The following is a 22768-nucleotide window of genomic DNA, read 5'->3' as shown; positions in this document are numbered from 1 at the left end:
ACAGGCTGACGTCGCCGCCTGCCGTGCGGGAGTGTATATGTCACGCAAGGGACGCGTCCATTAGTTGGTTCGTCTCGGAAACGTGAAACGTTGCTAATAATTAAATGGATTTCACCGGAGGAAGAGAGAATCTGTGAAGCTCTTTCTGGCGTATATGAAGAGCAACGACGGGCAACAACATCTCTGTCCGTTTCTGGCTCTGAACGGTGACAACACAGTTGCTTATCTTGGAACGTAAGCTAGCTACCTTAGCAAGTGCAGTCCTAACAAAATGACCAAAAGCCATCACTTAACATGATACGTTTGTGGTATAGCTACGTTGATGCTAATGTGCGGTGGCACAGAAGTTATTCAGACCTTAACTTATCCACATAAATAACCGAATTTGCAGCTTTTAAGTGTAGTTCAGCTGTCGTTATGCGAGATATTTGTGAGACTGAACTTTTACCGATGCATTTAAAGTTAGCTGCACTGCGAGCAGCTGCTACGACGATCCTGGGAGCTGGTTAGTACTAGCCAGCTGCATCGGCAAGCTTGACAACTTTAGCCACTCGCTAGCGACACTAGTTTTCTCATTCTTTTGTAGACCAGCGTAAACGTTAAACACCGGGTTAGCTGGTACGGGTTAGTCGGGGTTGCCATGGCGATTGCGGGACGGAACTAGGTCACAAGTGTTGTGCTAGTGAAGTTTAGCAAATATGATGTGTACGCTGATACTAGCGTCTGTGTTTATAGCCAACACCAGCTGCTGCAATAATCGTCCGTGGACCTCTTGTTGGTAATAGTATAAATTCCCCTGCGGAGTACAGGAATGAAGCTCACGCTAAAAGCCGTCGCGCGCTGGGGGGGAGTATGTCATAGCTTAGCTTTCCCCGGGAATCCGAGCGGGCCACATAGAATAACCAAACGGTAGCTAGCGCTGAGAGACAGGGTACCAAAACAGACGGCACGTTTATGTGATCAGCGCAGAGGTACTGATGCTTTCGAGCTTAAAAAGAAAGCCGCTAATTAAACTCTGGTGGTAAGAACTGATGCATATTTAGCTTTACCGTTAACTGTGACCGTCCATCATATGAAGCGTCGATGAAGTTTTATTCAGAGCCTGTTTAATTAACCGTACGTTGTTATTAATAGCTAAATACGATTAGCCAAGTGACTTTAGTCATAAAGTTAAATTATGAACAAGGTCAAATTCGTTTTAATGAACTGCGTAATGCCCTGTTTGTCATTGAAGAAATTGATTTAATTCAGTCCGTGGTTCAGTGTGGTGTCTTTCTGTTGTGGATTCCAGCAAGCTTTTAAGAAGCGTTTGCTTAACCGCACCGGGTGTCATTTTGATATAGTTGTGTGTTACTTTTTTGTACTTACTTATTTTGAGTGCTTTTTCTGTGCTGACCAGCATGACCATTGTTGTGAATTTCAGCAAGCTGTAGGAGGGTAGCATGGCAACTGGAGGCACACCTTTTGATGACAGTGCAGAAGAGCTGCACAACTGGACTGTAAGCAATTGCAGTCTTGAAGATAGGCTCAACAACATGGTAAGGGCTGGCCCAATGTTGAATGTCAGAATTGTAGAAGCTCCATAATTTCATTGTACATGTACAATGACAATAAAGGGCTTTTCTATCCTGTACTCTCTTCTTTTTGAAGTACAGCTCATTATCTTTTTTTCTAGCAAGCAATATAAACGCTATGGTAACTCCCATTTATAGCCGTCTATCCTACTTTCCTTTGTACGCTATTTACACTGTGTATTTTAGTTTGTATTTTAGTTTTGTATTTATAGTATTATGTTATTATGTAATTAATTGTCAATCAATTTCCCTACAGGATTAATAAAGCTTCTCTCATTCTGATTCTGATCATGTTCCATATTGGAACTATGTTAAACTGCACTCTCGCTTAAAATAAATAAATTCCATTGATTTTACCTTGAATAATAATTAACCTTAAAAAATGTTGTTTTTTTGTGTGCTTTCCTAAGGATTGGGGTGTACAGCAGAAGAAAGCCAACCGATCGTCAGAGAAAAACAAGAAAAAGCTGTCAGCTGTGGTGGTGGAAAGCCGCCTCACTAATGATATTTCGCCAGAGTCCACTCCAGGGGCAGGTCGCAGGAGAGCACGCACTCCTCATTCCTTCCCCCATATGAAGTACACCACCCAGATGTCTGTACCGGACCAGGCTGAACTAGACAAACTCCGGCAGAGGATCAATTTTACAGACCTGGATGAGGTAAAATGCTTTGCTTTTTGTTCTGTGATAGATTACTTGTCAAAAAGTGGCTTGCATGACTTACTGTTAGTGATATGACACCTATGTCCCGTCTCAGGTGGTGGTGTTGTATTAAAATGTTAACTGGCTTCATTTGCTGCTTTTGATTTCTGTTCAAAGAGCTGCTGTGCAGTAACACAATACAGCATTTATAATCTGACAGTGCGTCCTGTGACTGGATGAATATGACTGCTGTCTTTTAGGAAAAATGTGTCTGGTGAACAGGTCTATTACTACTGCAATTACAGGAATGCACATGCATGCCACAGGAATGGAGTAAGGCTTACAAGTCATACTGGCTCATGAGAGCCGGTAGCAGACATATCATTGGTATAAATTTCATCTGGGAAATGACACAAAAAATGTTATAGCTTGGCTACCAGAGTCAAGGACAGTTTATTTTTCAGCTTCAGGTGTCCCAGCCTTCGCATTTCTTTGTTTCACTTAAAAAATTTGACTGTTTTTGTTGCCTGTTGGGAACAAAAATATTCAGTAGTCAGATTCATTAAAAAAATAAACACCCAGAACTTTGAGTGGTGATTTGTCTCATTTGGGATGACTTTTCTTACTCAGCGGAGCATCGGCAGTGACTCCCAGGGGCGCGTCACAGCTGCCAACAACCAGCGCCAGTTAGCTGTCGAGAACAAGAAGCCCTACAACTTCCTACCTCTGCATGTAAACACTAACAAAAGCAAGGAGCTGCTCCCTCCCTCCTCCTCTGCCCCGGCTACTCCAGCGATCACCAAGGAAACTAAGAAGCAGAGCCAAGGACTCAGAGACACATTAACTCCTGTGGTTCCTACCAAGGAACCTCCGAGGCTCGGTCATGGCAGCACAGACAGATTGCCCTCGTCGCACAGGGAACATGGCAGAGGAGAGCCGAGAGTAGACAGCAGCCAGGTAATGTTTTGTTGTTACTAATTTGATCTGTTGTTTGATGTCCGCTTGATGTCTTGGAGTTTTGAGGATTAAGTGGAGAGCAGGTTGCAGACATATCAATCCATTGAGTAGATGGGATTTTTAATGATTAAAAACTCTGACCAGCCTATGGTGCTATGAGGGAAAATAATAATTTTTAAAGCAGTTAGAGGAGATCTATTCTGGAACTTGAATCTTTAACAGTGTGTTAAACATGTTTGCACATCATTGAAACCTTGTATTGATCAAAACAGGACAAAGATGACACGTGAAGTATTAAAACTGATAACTTGCTTGTTATTTTTAAATGCAACACTATGTTTGAAGTGGATGCCACCAATATCATTTGAATAATTCATAAGATGGAAAAACTTCAGCGAAAAAAACTTTGGAACATCTAACAATAAGTTAATATTAGTTTGCAGTTGCTATGAATGCCTACTTTAAAAGTTTAAGAATGTTACTCAATGTAAAATTGCAAAAAAGGGGTTATATTGTTATAATGTGGTCTATAATATTAACACTCAGATACTGCAAAGAAATGTTTGCAAGCAAGGAACAAGGCCTAAAACCAACTTCTTAGAACTACACTTGGTGAATAGCAATTATAGTTAGTTTATGGGGCAGGTACAAGACCTCCAGCAAAGACAGACTGTGGACTGTCCTGACCGGCTGAAGTGTCAGAGGTAAATGGCACTTACCAAAAACACACACATTTGTGTTTATAGTTAATTTGACTGAGATGCAATGAAAATTTTTGATCTTTTCTTGATATTTATATTTTATGCAAGTGAAATAACCTAACCGTACGTATATGTGTCATCATCTGTGTGTTATTGCACTCTACTCTGAGAAACGAGAACTAGGATGAAAGTGAGGGAGAGCCAGTGCAGCTGAAGTGAAGCTGTATTTAGGGCACTTTATAAATATGCCACCCTCGGTGCCCAGTGAGTTTCCGCCCAACCCCCTTTCTTGCCCTTGTTTAGCCCAGTCTGAGCCTTTCTTACGGATGCTTGCTCACCTATCCTACAGTCTTTCTCTGTCTACTCTTTATTTCCAATCTGAAACCCACACCCTTACACCACCCTCCTCTCTTTCTCTGGTCTCAGGTGGTGAGCAAATTGGTACAGATCCGCGAGTACATCAGTAAGGCCAGCTCCATGCGGGATGACCTGGTGGAAAAGAATGACGTGCCGGCCAACGTGGAGCGTCTTTCTCATCTCATCGACCACCTCAAGGAGCAGGAGAAGTCCTATTTACGGTTCCTGCAGAAAATGCTGGTAAATCTGATATTTGTTTTTCCAGCTCCACCCGTACGTCTTTTAGAATCTACTTCATGCTTTTTACATCGTTTGGAAATCAGTTTTTAAAAAGATTTGCCCTCTTCGTAACTAAAATAGTTTGTTGTTGTCTATGGACTATTCATCATTCTGATTTTAATAGTTTGATTATGTTTTAAGCTTTGATATGCTGTAAAAACTGTAATTTCCATTTTTTATTGTCCTGTGATTTTTCTTTTTATTGCTAATTTTTTTTTTTGAAGTTTCATTTAGGATTTTCTCTAAGAAATTAACATTTCTAGAAAGATACATTTTGGTCTTAAGTCTTATAGTTTACAAATGAATTATTATCACCATCTATTGCAGTAGAGAGGGAGTTTATAGACATGCCAGTTTTTTCGATTTTCATACTTTTATTTTTTCAGTCACTGATTGTTCTCTCTGCTGCTTTTATAGGCGCAGGAGAATGAGGAAGATGATGTGGGGACGCTGGACTCTGCAGTTGGCTCAGGTTCAGTGGCAGAGAGCACTTCTCTTAACACAGAAGTTCGATCTTCAGATGCTTCAAATGCAACAGTATGTACACCTGTTATGTACATATGTACAGTATTTACACACTCGGTGTTGTCTTTGAGTTCTGTAATGAGAAAATGGAAACTAAACATTTTGTCCCTCCTCTGGCTTTAATCTTGTCCTATTTATCTCTTCTAACCTTCTTGTTCAGTAGCAGTACATTATTGTTAACATGGCTTTTGGTAAAGCCAATAATTCTAACTGTCTGTGGGTGTGCATTTTGTAGGGAGGAAGGCCAGAAGCCATGCGTGCTGACCAGAAAGAAGAATTGGAGAATCTGCGTAAGCAGCACGAGTTGCTGAAGAAGATGCTGGAGCAGCAGGAGCAGCTCAGGGCCCTGCAGGGCCGACAGGAAGCTCTAATGGCCATGCAGTACAGTGCAGAGCAGGCACTCGCTGTGATTGAAGACACCGGTGAGATATACACTAAAAAGTGACAGGCATAATCACTGTGTACAGACTATTAGTGTGTAGGGTTAGAATGATCATTCACATCACATCTTGTGTAAAGTAGTTTTAGAAGAAAAATTTAAAAAAAGATTTGTCTCACAAACGGTCGGTTATGCATTCCTGACATCTTAGATGGAATATTCTCAGGAAATATTTATTCAGCAGAGGTCATGTATTTATAAACATTAATCAGTATTCTCTGGTAAAGGTGTTAAGAGTTTGCACCACCACAAATTTATATTCAGTGACTGACACAAATAAATCTGTTGGGTGTTTTTTTTCTTAATGTCTTTGTTGTTATTAGTTGTCACAGAAACCACAGGCAGTGTTTCTGGTCTGAGCATCACCTCAGAACTCAATGATGAGTTAAACGATTTGATCCAGCGGTTCCACAACCAGCTTCATGACTCTCAGGTATAGTAGAAACTGTAAATCAACTCTCTCATGTCCATAAATCATATAATTTTATCCCCTCTGTGTGAGTCATCAGTCTACTGACTTTAGATTCGTATCAGTTCCATCGGTGCCAGTCATGTCAGACTATTTGTTTAGTACGGTCTGGGAGAAAATCTGTAATGCTGGTGTGAATGGCGTTAGTCTGCCACTCGTTTGACAACCCATGTCAAATCTTGAAAAATCCTTCCTGTAGACTAAAGCGGTGCCAGATAACCGGCGTCAGGCAGAGAGTCTTTCCCTCTCCAGAGAGGTGTGCTGGTCTAGGACTCCGCAGCCTGTTGGCCCCCCTCAACACAGGCCGCTCCTCCACTCTGCCTCTGGCCCACACACTGGTCTAGATACTGGAGCAACAGCTGCCAGTGCCAAACTCACCAAACTCCAGGAACTCCAAGACAAAAAGCAGACCATGGACAAGATCCTGCAGGAGCTGCATTCACTCAGAGACCAGACACTCAATAATAACTCACGTATGAGTATTTTTAAGGCATTCTTTTCAACCATTACGTGGCTTTTGTTCTTCTAAAGATGTTGATGAATTGCGTGTGGATTCACTCAGGTCGTGGCTTGTCAGCACAGTACAGTCTGAGTATGGGGGGATCTTCAGAGTTTCCATCCACTCTGACCTCTGGGGCCTCAGCCTCAACTTCCTTTCATCCTTCAGTTACACAACAGCAGGACAGCTCCAACTCAGCAGATAAGCTCAGGTGCGTACGCAAACAAAAACACAGCTTGAAGTAGTTGAATAGGCAGGTCAAATATCAACAGCAGGTTGTTGTACAGGGAGTGGGGATATAGTGTAACATTGACGTCACAAAATCTTCTACACGGCCTTTTCTAAAGCGCTCTTCAACAAGACACTAGACCTCCTCTTTTATAGCAGTCTTTATTTTCTTTTTTCTATACTTTAGCCTTTGAAAAGGAACAGAAATGTGAAAATATTTTCCTGGCCTGTCACTTAATTTTGAATGATTAAACCTAGCATATACTCACATTTGCCTCCTGCAGGAAGCTGAAGGAGGTCCACAAGCGCTTGAATGAACTGCGAGAGCTGGTCCAGTACTACGAGCAGACTTCTGATATGATGGTAGATGCAGTAAATGAAAACGTGAAAGACGACGATGACGAGGAGGAGGACGAGGAAGATGAGACGGAAGATGGCTCGATGTTTGAGGCCATGTTTGACTCGGAGCAGGAGAACCGCCAGCCTGTAACTAACATCAGGTGGGCAACTTAATGAATAAAATGGTTTTTGAATTTCTTAGTCTTTGTTAACAAGTTCAGTATCTTTTGTTAAAATGGTTATTATTGTCACTGGTTCCAAGTTGCAATATGATAGCATTAGTAATTAGGTGATTGTGTGTAAGTAATTCTACACCACAACGGTTACTGCGCCTTATCTGTTTAGGAACCCACAGCGCGGTGGGAACTGGGCAGACCTGAACAGCCTGACCAACGGGCGCAGCCCCAGGAGTGGCGCCACAAACAACCGGGACGGCAGACTCAACACTGAATGTGAGATCAACAACCGGTCAGCAGCAAACCTTCGAAGCCTCAACATCCCCTCAGCCATAGGTACACACTGCACAGACTGACACACACTTGATGGTGTTAGTGTTATTTTATAAATAAAAATATGTGAGTTGGTAAAAAAACTTCTTGAAAGTAACAGAGTTAGTCATAATAGGCTTATATGTATTGCATTTAATTTCCAGTTTGTCCAAGATGGTGTAGTTGGAGTACAGCACCTGAATTACATAACAGATTGAGCTAGCCAGTAGGGAAAATATGACATGGGAAGGACTTGTAGGGCTATCTACCATTTGGGGTTTAAACTTTCAAAATAAAAGCAAAAGGTTGACTGCTGCTAAACTGCTGCAGAAAAATTTGTAAAAATTGCGCACCAAACATTCTTGAGAGACTATAGTACAGTCTGAGAGAAAATCTGTAATGCTGGTGTGAATGGCGTTAGTCTGCCACTTGTTTGACAACCCATGTCAAATCTTGAAAAATCCTTCCTGTAGCCTAAAGCGGTGCCAGATAACCGGCGTCAGGCTGCAGCAAACATTCTTGAGAGACTGTTAAAATACCTGGTGGCATGCCCAAATAAAATCTATGTATGAGAAACTCATTATATGTGTTGTCTTCTGCTGTGTTTTGACCATTGTATAAAATAATGTTAACCTTTTTTATTTCTTTGATTTGAACAGCCACTTCAAGTCAAAGTCAGACCAATGTTTTGTTTTGTTTTGTTTTGTTTTGTTTTTCTGTGATCTGTAAGTGATACTCCTGTAACTTTGCTTTGATTTAGACTGCCAGTACAACAGGGACATCCCCTATAATTTGTTGAAGGATGAAGATGAAGATGGTCTTGATAATGAGGGAGGGGCGCAGGCTGTGGCTCCAGACAGCGAGGCATCGGAGTCTAGTCGGAGGAGCAGCCTTGGGAATGAAGCTGGTTTTGGTCAGAAGGTCCATCGACAGACTGCGAAGCAAAAGCTGTGGCAGCTGCAGGAGCTGGTGGCCATGGTTCAGGTGAGAAAGATGAGAGGACAATGCTCAAAGTTCTGTGGTCATGAGTTGGGCGTAGCTTAACAAAATGAGTTTTTTTTTAATCCAAACTACCTGTAAACAGCAAAGACACTCCAGATTAAACTGTCATTAAAAAAAACAGCAACAACCACTGTAAACCATCATGAGGCTCTGATTCTGTAAATGTGTGTAAAATTAATCATTTTATCCCAGTACTGAGGAATCCGTTGCTTATATACACTTTAATGGGACTTATGTTTAGGTTCACTATTGAAATACGAAGCGACTTACAGATTAGAGTGTTCCAAGCTTTAAATGCTAACCCTGCCAGCTGTAGCTGACAAACCACTGATACTGTGCCAAAGCTTTTAAGTGGAATTCAGTAAGAGTACATAGACATGAGTAGACATGTAGAACTGTTTTGGATTTTTGGAAACAAATTCAACCACCATTACTTTTACTTATGTTTTAAATAAACATAAGACATTAGTTTGTTGGAATATGAAACAAACAAACCTGCAACTGCAAGAAAAATAGGAAAAGACTCTTAAAGACACTTAAAGCAGTCAGTTGAACTGTTCCTTTAGATCATAAATGACTTATTATTTTAGTGAAGAAGCACTGACCCAATCTGTGTGTATCCAGAGTGATGACACAGATGGAACAACAGCTAATGAGGATGAAGCTTTACGCCAGCAGCCAAATAACACCAGGGCTTCTGTGCCGGGGACATTAGGAGCAGGATCTAAACAGAGTCCCAGAGAAATTAGCCTCTCCAGCAAAGCCAGGTACAGTACTGTAAAAAGATTCTTTTTGAAAACCCTTTATTTGACTTTGAATTTGCATCACATCAGTCCCACCCTATTCTTCTGACAGAGAAAAGCTGTATGAGGAGAAGCTACGTCAGCAGAAGCAGGAGCTGAAGATGCTTCATGAAGAGCGTCAAAAGCTCATTGAAATCCAAGGCAAGATCCAGGACTTGCAGTGGGCTTGCCCTGACCTTCAGGTACTTCACTCATATTAACACACATACATGCAGCTATATGTAGGACTGGTGACAAAGGGAACAGTCTCAGTGTATAAAAACTGACATGTTAACGCTTTAAGAATGTAATAAGTAATGCTTTTTATTTCTGATTCTTAGTACTTGAAATTGAATTTTGTGGATTCAGTTCATGTCCACCTGTGTTGTTGTTTACACATAAGTGACTGGAGGCAGCTCGGTTATGTCAAAGCCAACTAATGGCACAAACAGACTTGAAATTTCTAAAAATAACTCGCTGTAAGAAAAATGTACGTTACATAGGATTAGTAGATAAAGTTTGTAACATTAAAACATGAATCTCTTGTTTATACTCATACTTCAGAAGTCTTTTTTTTTGCTTTGTTATATGACAAATTGAATTTTCATCCGGTGTAACTGTAACCACAGATTTATTCTAACACAGTTGGCCATGTCATGTTGTCATTGTGCTTATAAGTCAGGTGTTACGGGCTGGTTTCAGATGTAAACAGTATTTCTGTTGGTGTTCCTTCCAGTCATCTGTGTCCAGCACGGTGAGTCAGCAGGGTTTGCTGAGGAAGGTTCCACTTGCAGTTTCCACTCCTGCACCCGCCCCGGCTCCTCCATCGTCTGGAGCCAAAACAAACTCAGCCGTACTCAAAGCCACGGCCCAAGAAGCAGCTACTTCTTCAGTCACTGACAATGAGGTGACAGACTCCACCATAGACGTCAGAACACCCGCTAGCTAACTATTTAAACCAACTCTTGTGATATATCGAACACACTTTACACTTTGAATATAATCCACATCCACTGATTGTCTCTGTTTTCTTGCTTTGAAATGGCAGCTTTGGTCAGAAATGCGTCGCCATCAAATTTTGCGCGAAGAACTGAGACAGCGAAGAAAGCACTTAGAGTCATTGATGGCTGAACAACAGAGGCGTAGTGGTCTTGGAGACTCTGCCTGCCAGATTGAAGACCAAGAGGGCATCGCTACACCCTCGCAGCCTGTCAGCAGGGATGAAAGGTAGGAGAGATTCTGTTCTAGGGGGTCTGTCTCATGAGATAATAATCTTTTGAAGATGAATAGCAGCTAAAGTGTGTAACATGTGCTCTCTTTTTTGGATGCAGAGCATTTCCCCTGCCAGGTAGTCATTTGTCATTGTTTCACAAACGTTTTGAACCATTGTTCATGATTTGTTATTAGAACAATGGCCACCTGGGGTTCCTCTCCATGCCATCTGGATGATAACGATGACGACGACGACGACGATGATGAGGAGGAGGAATATTGCTCGGAGATGGGCGCAGAGGAAGAAGAAGAGCAGGAAGAATGTACAGATAGCACCTCAGATGATGACATTCATCTCTACTCACCAAGCAGGAACCTGTGCTCCTACAGTAACAGGAAGAATCAAGGAAGGTCAGACCAAGTGGCAGAAGAAGGATTTATGTCACTGTCTAGTGACGAGATCAGTAATTTACAAATTTATATGCTTTTTTTTCTTTTTGTCAGCAGCAATCTGAAGCCTCCGGCAGCCTTTTCCAGTGACAGTGGCGGGCTTCTTCATAACAAGACTAAGGCCAAGCAGCAGTCAAGAAGTTTGAACCAGTCTGGAAGCCAGCAGGGGGGCACACGGCGACAAGAGAACCTGCGCTGGGCCTCGGAGCTCTCCTTCACCGAGGGCTCGTATCACTGGCAGGAACAGGTCAGCCAGCTACAGACACAGTTGGACTACAGCACCAGCATGTGTCAGACACTCCTGCAGGACCAGCAGGTTAGTGCACTCAGCACATACATGCACAGATGCTGAAACACTCTTTGGTTGCAGTTTGTGTCCAGTGTTTGGATTAAAACCGCTGTCAACAAGTGAAAGGCATTCTTTTTGTGTCTCACCTGTTTCCACAGACACTATCATACATGCTACAAACTCTGCTGACGGGTCAGTACAGCATGTTGCCCAACAACCTGTCATCACCACAGGTTCAACTCATCATGCACCAGTTACACCAGTGCTACACCCAGCTGGCCTGGCAACAGAACAATATCCAGAGGTGAAAACGGCAACTTCAAGAAGTATTTTTCACTTTATGGCTATGAAGTACAGAAACTACATGATGTCACTTTTCTTTCAGACTAAAGCAGGTCCTCAATGACCTTCTTCGCCAGCAGCAGCAGCAGCCTATGCCTTCCTCTTCATCAGCAGGTTGGCAAACACAGAAGCAGGGATCATCCCAGGAATCCAGCTCCGGCCCTCCAGCCTCTCCTGGTTTCTTCCTCCCCTTCTCCTCTACACTACATCCTTCAGCCAACAACATGACATCCCCATTTCCACCCGGTATGATATGCAAATTTATCAGCTTTTTGGGTTTAATTCTCTCTAAATAATTTTTGAATTTTTGTGTAATAAAAATGACAGACTGGGCAAACATTTTTGAGTCTCAAAAGAGAGGAAGTTTGCACAAGGATTTTCACTTTTTAACCAGAATTATTGATTATGATGTACTATAAAAGCCAAATTTTACACTGTGCCAGAAATTCTATTTTCCACTCTAAAATTAAAAGTATAACCTCCAGTGACTGCTCTGGCATAAACACTGTTGAAAAAATGTTATTATTGGTGTGGATACACATTTTCAGTCAGTGCATTTGATTTAGAAATGGTTAATACATTCAAAGGGGACCTTCAGTAGGTGTGAAATGTAAAAAATCTGACTGCAATGACTTAATTGCCAGCTTAATCTAAGTTGTTTTGTTTTTTCTTTCTGTCTGAAGGCTTTAATTTATATCCCCTGTTCCCTGGTTCCATGGGTGACTTTCCTCAAGGTGCAGTAGGTCAGGCTACTCCTGAACATCAGAAGCAGCACTCAGATCCCAACACTTCAATTAAAACAGAATACATGAGTTTCCCTCCACCGCTGCAGCGTTCTCCTCTTAACACTTCTACAGAGAGAGGGTATGTCCATCGATGTTGCCTGAAAACTCATTTGTATTTCTTTGTGGAACATTGTTATCAATACCTCCTTTTTTCCCTACCTTAGGGCGGCAGGTTGGCTTAACACCTCCTACACAAACAATATCACTTGCCATCAACTGGCTAACGCTGAAGCCCGAGAGTCTCCTTCCTCCTCTCCCATTTTTGCCAACCGCCAATCAAGACATCGTGACTTTGACAAGGGGTCGCAGGAAAGCTTAAGCAGCATGCCCGAGCCGGTCGATCCCACCACCATCACAAAGACTTTTAAAACCGGGCGCAAGGCCTCCGCACAAGCCAACCTGGCCTCCCGAAGCAAGACTCCCAAGAGCCGCCGCAGGAGGAGCAAAGGGCACGGCAAGAACAGTGAAGGTATTAAAAGTGGAATGCCGCACCCTGCTGAGAGGCCAATTAAATATTTTATGCAGGAAGCTCCTTTTAAAAGCTGTTGAATTCAGTTCCATTGTATTGTGAGTTTATCTTCAGGGGCATTTTTCTGCATTTCCTTACCTAAGTGTCAAATTATTGATATGAGAAACATTATCAGTATGTGTCTTTTCATTTGTGGTGGCTCCCTCAGGTCATGAGAGTGACAGTGTTGGCAGCACTGCAGACTCTGTCCAGGAGAGGGCAGACACGTGCCATCAGAAGGAGCACAATCAGAGTCTTTTAGACAAACTTACTCAAGAGAAGCTGGACAGCAAGGCTAAGCTTGGGAGCAAACGGAACGACCTCTCCTCTGGTATGGCTGAAGCTGCCTGTAGTAAAATCACTGCACCCTCCTTTTCCTCTGTTATTTCTGTGTGTGTGTGTTTTCTTTTATTTATGATCCACATTATTTTATTGCAGAATGTTTATTCTTTTTCTTTCATAATAACACCCTGTCTTTTTATTTTAATATATATATAATTGACTTGGCACATTCGTCATGACCACAGATTTCATTTTAATTTTGGGTTAATTTCCTTTTTTTTGTCAATTTTAATTTATCTTACTCACAGCCTATGCTTGGAGAACACCCTTCCTCTCTAACAGAATTGCATGCACTGAAGCACCAGGTAAAGTCACCATGCAGATCTTAGCATTACTTAACTATCCCATGCATGGGCTTTTTTGTTTTCTTCTCCTTTTTGGCTTAACTAAAGCTGTGTGCAGGATAAATCTTTAGCTGTGAAAATAGTCAGTAGTTTTTTGTATGTTATTTTCTGTTGTTTGTGGCAGTTTGCAAATATCTGTCTGTAATGGTGTCACATCTTTAAATTTCAGATGCAAGCAGTGACTTCTCACTGTTTGAAACGCTGAGGGAGACCATTTACTCTGAAGTAGCTACTTTGATATCCCAGAATGAGTCCCGGCCACACTTTCTCATTGAGCTCTTCCACGAACTGCAGCTGCTCAACACGGACTACTTGCGCCAGAGGGCACTGTATTCCCTACAGGTAGGCTCAAAATGTTCAGAACATGTTCAACTGCTGTTTAAATCCAATGTCCTGGGTACACATAATAAGATTTTTGGGTTGATTTTTTTTTTTTTTTTCTTCATCGGGCTGAAAAGAGGATTCGGTGTGAGAATGTGGCAATGAACATCTGTAAATCGGTCTGTCAAATATTAAAGATATAACTTTGATCACGGACTTTTCCAGATTTTTACAATCGTCTGAAAATATCTAGGAACACCTCTTTGAAAGAGGTTTGAAATATCTCTGCTTTTTTGTTGAGACTAGAGCTACAGCTGACAATGGCTACAGATCATATTTTTTATGTTTTATTTTTCAAAATTAGTTGGTTTTTTTTGTTTGTTTTTAGAGCTATATCTGGCTGCATTTCCACTAGGTAGATTGATCAAATTTTAATCGTGTGATTTTGGCTTCTGAAACCGAAATAATGGAATCTCACTGTAATAATTCATGTATAGTGAGTCTAGGCTGTCAGTCTGTGGTTGACCTTAGCTGTCAGCATGTGTCCAAGTCTATTTACTCTAGAGGAGGCTGTAAAACTTGTTGTGAAAGGAGTCCGATATGAGTCGATGAGCCTGTGAAGCTAACTTCTGTCAGATAAGTGATACTGAGGAAAGTTGTTGAGGAGATCCTGAACTTTTCTGTTAGTAAGTGTTGCTGTTTTGATGCAGTAAGCCTGTGTTAGCTGCTGATAGCCAGGGTTAGTGAAACTTTCTTTGAAGTGGAACTAACATTGTTTGACTTTGTGGTCAGTCTCTAGCCACATGCATAAAAGGAAGTTAAGTTCAAGAGTTGCATGAAGTTGGTTAAACGAATCCTGTCAATTGAGCAAGATTACAGTATTAACCTAAAATAAAGGTGAGGGGTGATTTTTTTTTTTTTTTTTTTTTTTTTTTTTTTTTTTTTTCCACTGGAATTTGGGCTGTCTTCCTCTCTTTTTCCTGACTGCTGTCTAGTTCAGCTCTGTAGCTCTTTGCCATGGCAGGTACAGTGACATATACACACAAAACATTAGCAATGGTGGACAAGATAAAGAAATCATGCCGGGTGGGATGTTAACTTAGGGTTGTGTGTGTGTAGGGATGGGTATCGTTTAGGTTTTATCCAATACCGGTGCCAAACCGGTACTTTTGAAACGGTGCCGGTGCTTAAACGGTGCTCAAACCGGTGCTTAAAGAATGGAGAACACAAAATTGGTCCAAAAACCTCTCATGTTCAGCTGTTTTTTTTGTAACAAGATAACAATGTTAGCCTTTTCTGCAGCTATAGGGCATATATGGTCTCACTCTTGGCTGGAAGCAGTGCCTAAGCAATGGAAAAAAACACAAACTTTGTCCAAAAACCTCTCATGTTTAACTGTTTTCCACTTTTTCTTTGGTCATTTTAGCCTTTTTGGCCAGGGTGAAGGGAGCATCTGCCATCAAACAAGAAGACAGCCGCATGTAACTACGACAGTGTTTGCTAGTTCACCTTACATGCATTAATGTAATAATGTGGTTAGCGTACTCAACGTAAATTACACACGAACAACATGAAGCTACTCACGCAGAGGAGAACGGCTGCTGCTGCCATCATCATCCGTCATCATTTCTGCTACGCTGACAGGGCTAGGGGCCAGGACTCTACTCTTTGGGTTTTTGGGGGATGTTGCTAACAATAACAGGCACCACAGCCACAGTAGATGTGCACGGTGTGAGGTCTCGCAGCAAGCTATCAAACACGGCGCATTTCTCGGCTTTAAAAAAAACGCTATGCGTCGCCAGGTGTTTCATCAGATTTGAGGTGTTACCTCCTTTGACAGTATCACAGTATCAGCTTAAAGCACTGGTTGCAGGCTGCTGAGTTTGCATCTTTTGCTGTGAAGTACAGCCAGACTTTTGACCGCTTCGCCTTGGGCATTTTTAATCTGTAGCTCTGCTCTAAAAGAACATACGTACCTGGCCCCGCCTACTATCCTCGGAAACGTAAAATGATTGCCTAGAATTGGCTCAGGAAAAAAAAGCACCGAAATAAAGCACCGAAATGTGCGCTGCTTTTCAGTCTGGTTACTACCGTTTATGTCAGAACCGGTGCCATCATGGCACCGGACACCGGTACCCATCCCTATGTGTGTGTGTTTGTTAGTGCTTCAGTTTTTGTTTTTGCTGATGGACTTCCTTTTTCATGGACTTCATATCTCTAGCTTGTGTCTTTGCATGCACTGTAATGTTTATATGTGTGTGACATGGCATGGGCAGATAGAGACACTGAAACACTTGATCTAACAGTTATGATACCCTGTCTGTGTGTTTCTTACAGGACATAGTAAGCAGGCATCTAGCCGAGAGGAGCGCAACCGAAGACCAGATGCCCCGTCTTGGTCCTGCAGTTTGGGCTGCCGGCTCTCAGTCTGAGCTCACACCCAGCGAGAGCCTGACTACCAGTGATGCAGTAAGAGAAACATTATTGCTTCCCAGCATGGCATTCTCACACTTTTTTTCTCCTTTCTCTTGTTTCCATGTTGCTTTGGTCCTTCTGAAGCCTTTCATCCCTCATTGTCATCCTTCCCCTTCGCTTTCTTTCTTACATTTCATTACACCTTTCGTTAATTTCTCTCTCGGCCTCATCTCCTTTCATCCCGCCTCGTCTTGTCTCTTTTCATCCTTCCATGTCCCTCTTTATTTTCTGATTTTAATTTTCCCTCCCCGATCTTCATTGTCTTTGAGTTTAACTTGACGGCACGTGTCAGAAGTATTTTTTCAAAAAAGGAAATAGAGAAAGGAAAAAAATGACCCTCTTCTGCCTGTGTCTGTTGCCAGATCAGACATGTGGTCTTTGTTCTCCTCCAAGGTCCCCAGAGTTGTACTAATTGGGAGCCAAGGCTTTCGTCTGTCTAAATAATGGCTTCGTTCAGGAGTGATGGATGAAATGTCTAATTTTCCGTGCTAAAAAAATGGCAACCACAGCGTATGTGCCTCAAATCTGAACTATGGCTTTTTTTTCAGGAGGTGGTGGAGAAAAATCTGAGGATCACGCAAGACACGATGAAGAAGAGGGATGATGCAGAATCTGTGGACAACGACAGCACCATGTCAACCTCCTCCAACCTGGAACCTTTTGCTAATGATGACCTGGGTATGTATAAATGTATTTGGGGAAAATGTCGTTTTTTTTAAAGTTCCACATGGCGGTATTCATCCGAAACGCTTTTCCTTCTGCCTTGAACTACAAATCGGGTACCTCCCCCTGCTTTTTTTCAGCTGGGCTTGTTGGTGCTTGTTTGGGTAAACCAATCAGTTTACACGTCAGGATCAATAAGTAAACAACAGGATTTTTTGGCAATGTAAAACTTTGACTTGCTGGCCTGCTATCATAACTTGAGAGCAAGGCTGCCATACATTGTTTGATCCTATGGTGTAAACCTGTGTACAGATGCAAAAAATATCTATTATTCTTTTCTTTTTCTCTTGCTTTACTGATTGTAAAATTTTTGGTGTGTCCCCCCCCCTTTTTTCCTCTTTTCGCTCTCCTTTCTGTGCGGCTCTGACAGGCAACACGGTGATTCATTTAGACAAAGCTCTGGCAAGGATTAGGGAATATGAGCGCATGAAGCTTAAAGCTGAGTTTAACCCCTGCAGCGCCAGCACTGCAGATGCAGGCACTTCTGATGTCTCAAATGCTGAACGTCCTGCTAACCCTGCTGAGCACCTCGAAGGTACCTAATCACAAGATCCTGCATGTCTACAAAGAAGACCTGTGGCTGGCTAATTGTTGTCCTTATGGCTGTTTATTATAAATAGATGACGTTTTGAATGAATATATATATTTCTCTATGATCAGGAGCTGCAGGAGGCGAAGTGCACTGCCCTCAGATCGACACCCAGCAGTTGGATCGTCAGATAAAAGCCATCATGACAGAAGTCATTCCCTTCCTTAAGGTAGGATAAACCATAGACAGTGAAATAGAGTTGTGGCTTTTTGCTAATATGCGAGTGACGTGAATTTTCTATCCGTAACAGAAACGAAACACATTGTGGTTTGTTAGTAATTACTTAATGAACTTTCAACTAAATGTGCATTGAACAAATGAGCCTTTAAGTGGGACCTATTAACCTTTTCAATATTTTCTGTCCTATATACTTTGCAAATCTCACATGATTAGATTAAACTCTTCCAAGGTTTCAAAAATGTACATGGCTGCAAGAAATCTCTATAAGCTCTAATCCCTCAGTTCCAGAGTTTTTTGTTTTTCAGTCTTTAATAAGGTGTGTGAGATCTTTAATAAGGTGTGTATTTCAGGTGTATAGCATTGAGCACAGAGGCTGAACTGAAGGTTTGCACCAAATGTAAGAGAAACAGGGATTAATTTCAACTAGGACTCATGCAAAGTCCAAGAATAAAATATGGAGTTGGAAATGAGAACGATAGCTCTCCACACACTGCTTTAATGTGCGTTCGGTTGTCAGTAAAGGTTGCGCTGCTGAGCAGTTACTGAAGACTAAAATGACTCATTATTGTCCGTCTTTCTTCTCACAGGAGAACATGGACGAGGTGTGCTCCATCCAGCTCTTGACTTCTGTCCGGCGCATGGTCCTCACTCTCACCCAGCAAAACGACGAGAGCAAAGAGTTTGTCCGTTTTTTCCACAGACAGCTGGGAGGCATACTGCAGGTAGGACCGGTGCCAGCCTTGCTCTAAATTTGCCTCAACGAGCGCAGCTGGATCACATGAAAAGTTGCCTTTCTGACGGTTCGCTCTTTGTTTTTCTTCCAGGATTCTCTCAGTAAATTTGTCGGCCGTACTCTGAAGGATTGCGGGGAGGACCTGCTTGTGGAGATTTCAGAGATCCTCTTCAATGAACTGGCCTTCTTCAGGCTCATGCAGGATTTGGACAACAGCAGCGGCATCGCTTTGGCAGCCAAACACAAAAATAAGAACAGGGCTGAGGAGAATAGTAAAGCCAAACACAGTCAGAAGGTTACATCTTTTGTTTTCTTTCTCCAAGCATTTGTAATGCAATGTTAGCTTGATTGATCCTAATTTTAATGCTGTGTTTATTTATTCCTCTGTATTAGAATAATACAGCCGGTGGCGGCGATAAATCTCTTTCTCCAGCATACACAGATGAAGACAAGGTAGGTAATCTTCACACTGATGCCTTTTTTTTTTTTTTGGGTAATACTGTCAGTAATGAATCTTTGTAACAACAACGTCTCTCACTGTCTTCCAGGACCAAGATGAAGCTGAGCAGGAAGGTGCCTCTGCTTCCCAGGAGCTTTACCTGCAGACGCAGATGAAGAACAGCAGGAGCAGTGAGGCTTCGGAGGCTGAAGAGGATAATGAGGATGAAGAAGGTGGACGGGAAGTGCCTCTGTCAATCAGTGAGTGAAAAGTGGAGAAAGAAGAGGTGGTTCTTGTGAATAACTTTAGGTCCTCAAGCTAAAAATGTTCAGTAAACAGAATTCAGCCCTTTGCTGTAATTTACAAACAGCAAATTAGGTTACTTGTCAGGCAGGTTGTTTCAGAGGTGATAAGAGTCTAAATATTTAAAAATGCAAACAAAAAGCATTCAAATTATGCTCCTGTAATTTGAAATGGTCGGTAACCACTCTGATAGGAACTTTACATTAAAGGTTTCTTTCAGCCTCACTTTCTTGCTCTTTACTCTGTTTTGTAGTATTTATGACACAAAATTGGCAACTTTTTCTTGTGGTGTCTGATCACGCCTCAGTTTTGATTTAATAACTGCAGCACTCGAGGTGTGACGGCCTGCGCTATCCCCGCGTGACCCTACGATGCTCCAAAAATCTCCTTGTCGTGTTAAGAAAGTTCCGCTTTCTTCTCCGTCTTTTCTTCCACCCCACAGGTGGAGTTTGAGGTCAGGTAACTGACCACAAGAGTCAGCACTTCTTGGTCTTCTTTGATCTTCAAGTAGTTCTTTACCTTTTAGGTGTATGTGTGCTCGTTATTCCACTGCAGTGTGGTACAAACCATCTCTGGAAAATTGAGTGTCTCTGCTCGCTGGCTGAAGTGGAGTCGTTTCAGTGCAGGTGTCTAATTCTGATGCCGTGTTTCCTGCAATTACAAAGCTGCTCAGTAAACACCATTATTCTAAAAAACTTTAATCGCAGCCACGTCTCTAACAGGTAAACAGAGGCTGCATGTTAAATGAGCTGCTGTTTAGTAGATCTGAAAGGCTGCTTCAGTAAAAGGCGTACAAGTTGAAAGATATCTGACCCTGAGTACAGAATAATAAAAAGTTATCTGCAGTGTGATTGGTGCCCTTGAAATTGTGCAAATATTTCAACTGCTCTTTATCTGTAATCATAATTTATTGAGTTCAAATGTTTTTGAATCTTCAAATGTTCTTACAGTTTTAAACCCAAAGGTCATTATGTTTTTTTGTTTTTAAAGGTTTTTTTTTTAAGCACATACTTTTGGGATTTTACGCCTTTATTCAAGAACAAACAGTGGAAACGACCTGGAAAATGGCCAACCAGCTGGGAATCAAAACAGAGAATCGCTGCTCACTAGAAGCTGCACCCCGGCCACTTTGCCGTCTTATTTTCACTTGTTTTTGCTTTTCAGGTCTCTCCAAAGCAGAGACGCAGGCGCTGACTAACTATGGCAGCGGGGAGGATGAGAACGAGGAGGAGGAAATCGAGGAGTTTGAAGCAGGACCCGTAGACGTCCAAACATCCTTACAGGCTTCTGCAGACGGACAGGCGGAGCAGGAGAGCACAGCCGCGGTGAGCCATGGAGATGTGCAACAGCTGTAGCTTACATTATTAAGCAGCTTCTTCTTAGTCTGACTGTGTAATTGTGTTGTACTCCAGGGTACAGCAGCCAGCGAAGCTGAAGAGATAAGAACTGAACAGAGGAGTTCGGAGAATGACGATGGTGAGGCTTTTTCTACGTATTCAGCAGCTGAATTTGATCCCGGCCAGTGCGCGATAAACTTGTCAGGAATATCGTAGGACTCTCTTGGCACACTCACAAACTTTGCCTTGCAGAAATCGTGAGGTCAGTTGAGACTGTGGATTCTGGAGTGGAGGAGCACGAGAGGGTGGAGTGCCAGAGCCCCGAGGAGGAGAGCAAAGCTGGGGCTTCTGCTGTTGCCTCAGAGGGGGAGTCCACCATGTACCAAGGTCAGGATGTCACTAAGGAGGCACCGACCACAAGCAGCCCAGACACAGACTCGCCCGTCATGATCAGCGTGGATGTAAGTCCAAATATAACCTATATGTGACCCCCCCCCCCCCCCCCCTTCCTGTTGTAGAAATATTGTCAAACCTTAATTTGCTGTTTATTTTTTTTTTATTTTTTTGGACTGTGCTCAGGAGGTGGGATCTGGTAACACGAGCCAAAAGTCTGATGAAGACGACTTTGTTAAGGTGGACGACTTACCGCTACAGCTCACAGTCATGTGTGAGGTGCGTAAAGACTACCAGTAAAAAAAACAAAAAAAACCAAACAAACCCCAAAACGCTCAGTTAACTGCAAGCATTTTAAAAGCCGAGGCATGACCCCCACCCCCGTGGCAAAAGGTGTCTGATTGTACAGTGTGTCTGTGTGCTGTAAACATCAGGAGGAGCTGCAGAAGAGGATCGTGGAGGAGCAGCAGAATAACAACCTGTCGGTAGAGATCCTCAACGGGAACACTGAATTGCTGACTGGGCTGGTGGGAAACGCGCAGGCACTGAAGGAACCAGGTATGGATTACAGTCTCTGTCAGTCAAGATCACAGTTTTGTTTGTGCGGATGTCACACGTTTCGCCAAAAGCAAAGCCGCCGTCTCTCGGCAGACATCTGCAGACCCGAGCAGCTTTTAAGTCGATACATAAACAAACTGTGAAGCTTTTTTTGTGACAGTAAATTGTACCTTTTTTTTCTCTTTTATTTTTCAGAAACCGCTGCTGCCCAGGATGCTTAAAGAATTTTACAGATGTTTTGTTTGTTTGTTTTTTAGCAACACTATACTTTAAAACCCTAAAACCTGTTCTGGTTGTAGGATTGTTAACTCTTAATCTGATAGTTTAAAGTTGCAAATCATTTGCGACTCTCTCACAAACACATGTGCAACAGATAATACTAAGACTTGTACTCCTATACAACAACACTTTTGGGTTCATTTTATCCCTGAATATTTAATGTGATTTATGGATAATCTGGAGCAGAGAATTTTTTCTATGCTCTGGATCACAACAGTTAATCCTCTGCTTGAATCGCTATAGTGTTGATACTCCTGTTCAGATCCGCCTTAGATTTTTTTTTTTCCCCATGGTTCTGGGATCAGTTCGATATCAGTTTTGATGTTTCTTTTTTTGTTGTTTTTGTTTTTAATGTTTTATTTGTCTTGCTCTGGCCTTACTGTTACTGTACATCTCACTTTTTCTGAAGTTGGTTCCTATTTACAAAGAGATGACAGCTGACTTCAGCTAAATGTTTCTTTAGCTTGAACACACCTTTAAGCTCCAACTCAGCTTGTCCCTTCACACTCCTCCTTATATACTGTTTCAGTTAATGGTTAGTCTTTCCATGTATTTAAAATGTTGGCTACAGTAAAAAGTTTTAATTAATAAAATGCTGGAACTTTCAAATATGGTTTTGTCATGTGGTTACTACATATATCATAACTATAAATCTCCATTACTGCTCGTTGATTGTTTGCTCTACTTCTTGATACCACTAAATTTGAATGAACTGTCACCTGCATAGTTTACTGAACAAATATAATTATATCTAAAAACATGTATATATCACTTTATAAAGTGGTCGGTGAATGTAGGTAAATATAAGGTATGCCACTTCAACTGGTCAGTAACATAAATATCTACTTAGCCGACTAAAGGTCAGCCACTCTATGCATTTTATTGA

At 42.0% G+C, this 22768-nt stretch overlaps 1 protein-coding gene across 8 annotated transcripts; it reads left to right on the top strand.

The window, feature by feature from the left end:
- Window positions 1-48: 48 nt before the first annotated feature.
- On the top strand, window positions 49-22491 carry pcm1 (pericentriolar material 1). 8 transcript variants are annotated; one of them, XM_031757287.2, is made up of 40 exons: window positions 49-234; window positions 1424-1538; window positions 1985-2233; window positions 2846-3172; window positions 4300-4470; window positions 4927-5046; window positions 5270-5456; window positions 5797-5906; window positions 6142-6415; window positions 6505-6652; window positions 6954-7169; window positions 7354-7520; window positions 8257-8480; window positions 9123-9265; window positions 9354-9483; window positions 10017-10187; window positions 10329-10507; window positions 10688-10903; window positions 10997-11258; window positions 11390-11535; window positions 11617-11819; window positions 12257-12437; window positions 12523-12827; window positions 13036-13197; window positions 13457-13513; window positions 13722-13894; window positions 16211-16342; window positions 16897-17026; window positions 17442-17606; window positions 17732-17829; window positions 18428-18562; window positions 18665-18868; window positions 18967-19026; window positions 19122-19272; window positions 20480-20640; window positions 20728-20791; window positions 20905-21113; window positions 21232-21324; window positions 21480-21603; window positions 21799-22491. In XM_031757287.2, the coding sequence occupies exons 2-40, from the start codon at window positions 1443-1445 to the stop codon at window positions 21822-21824; spliced, it is 6369 nt and encodes a 2122-aa protein (XP_031613147.2). In that variant the 5' UTR covers window positions 49-234; window positions 1424-1442; the 3' UTR covers window positions 21825-22491. The 8 variants fall into 8 exon arrangements, with proteins under 8 accessions (XP_031613147.2, XP_031613153.2, XP_031613152.2 ...); XM_031757292.2 differs by having other exon boundaries at window positions 50-234; window positions 11000-11258; XM_031757289.2 differs by having other exon boundaries at window positions 51-206.
- Window positions 22492-22768: the final 277 nt, after the last annotated feature.

This window comes from Oreochromis aureus, linkage group 6 (genome assembly GCF_013358895.1).
Source record: "Oreochromis aureus strain Israel breed Guangdong linkage group 6, ZZ_aureus, whole genome shotgun sequence".
Taxonomy (NCBI): Eukaryota; Metazoa; Chordata; class Actinopteri; order Cichliformes; family Cichlidae; genus Oreochromis; species Oreochromis aureus.
This window is presented reverse-complemented; position numbering and strand designations above follow the sequence as displayed.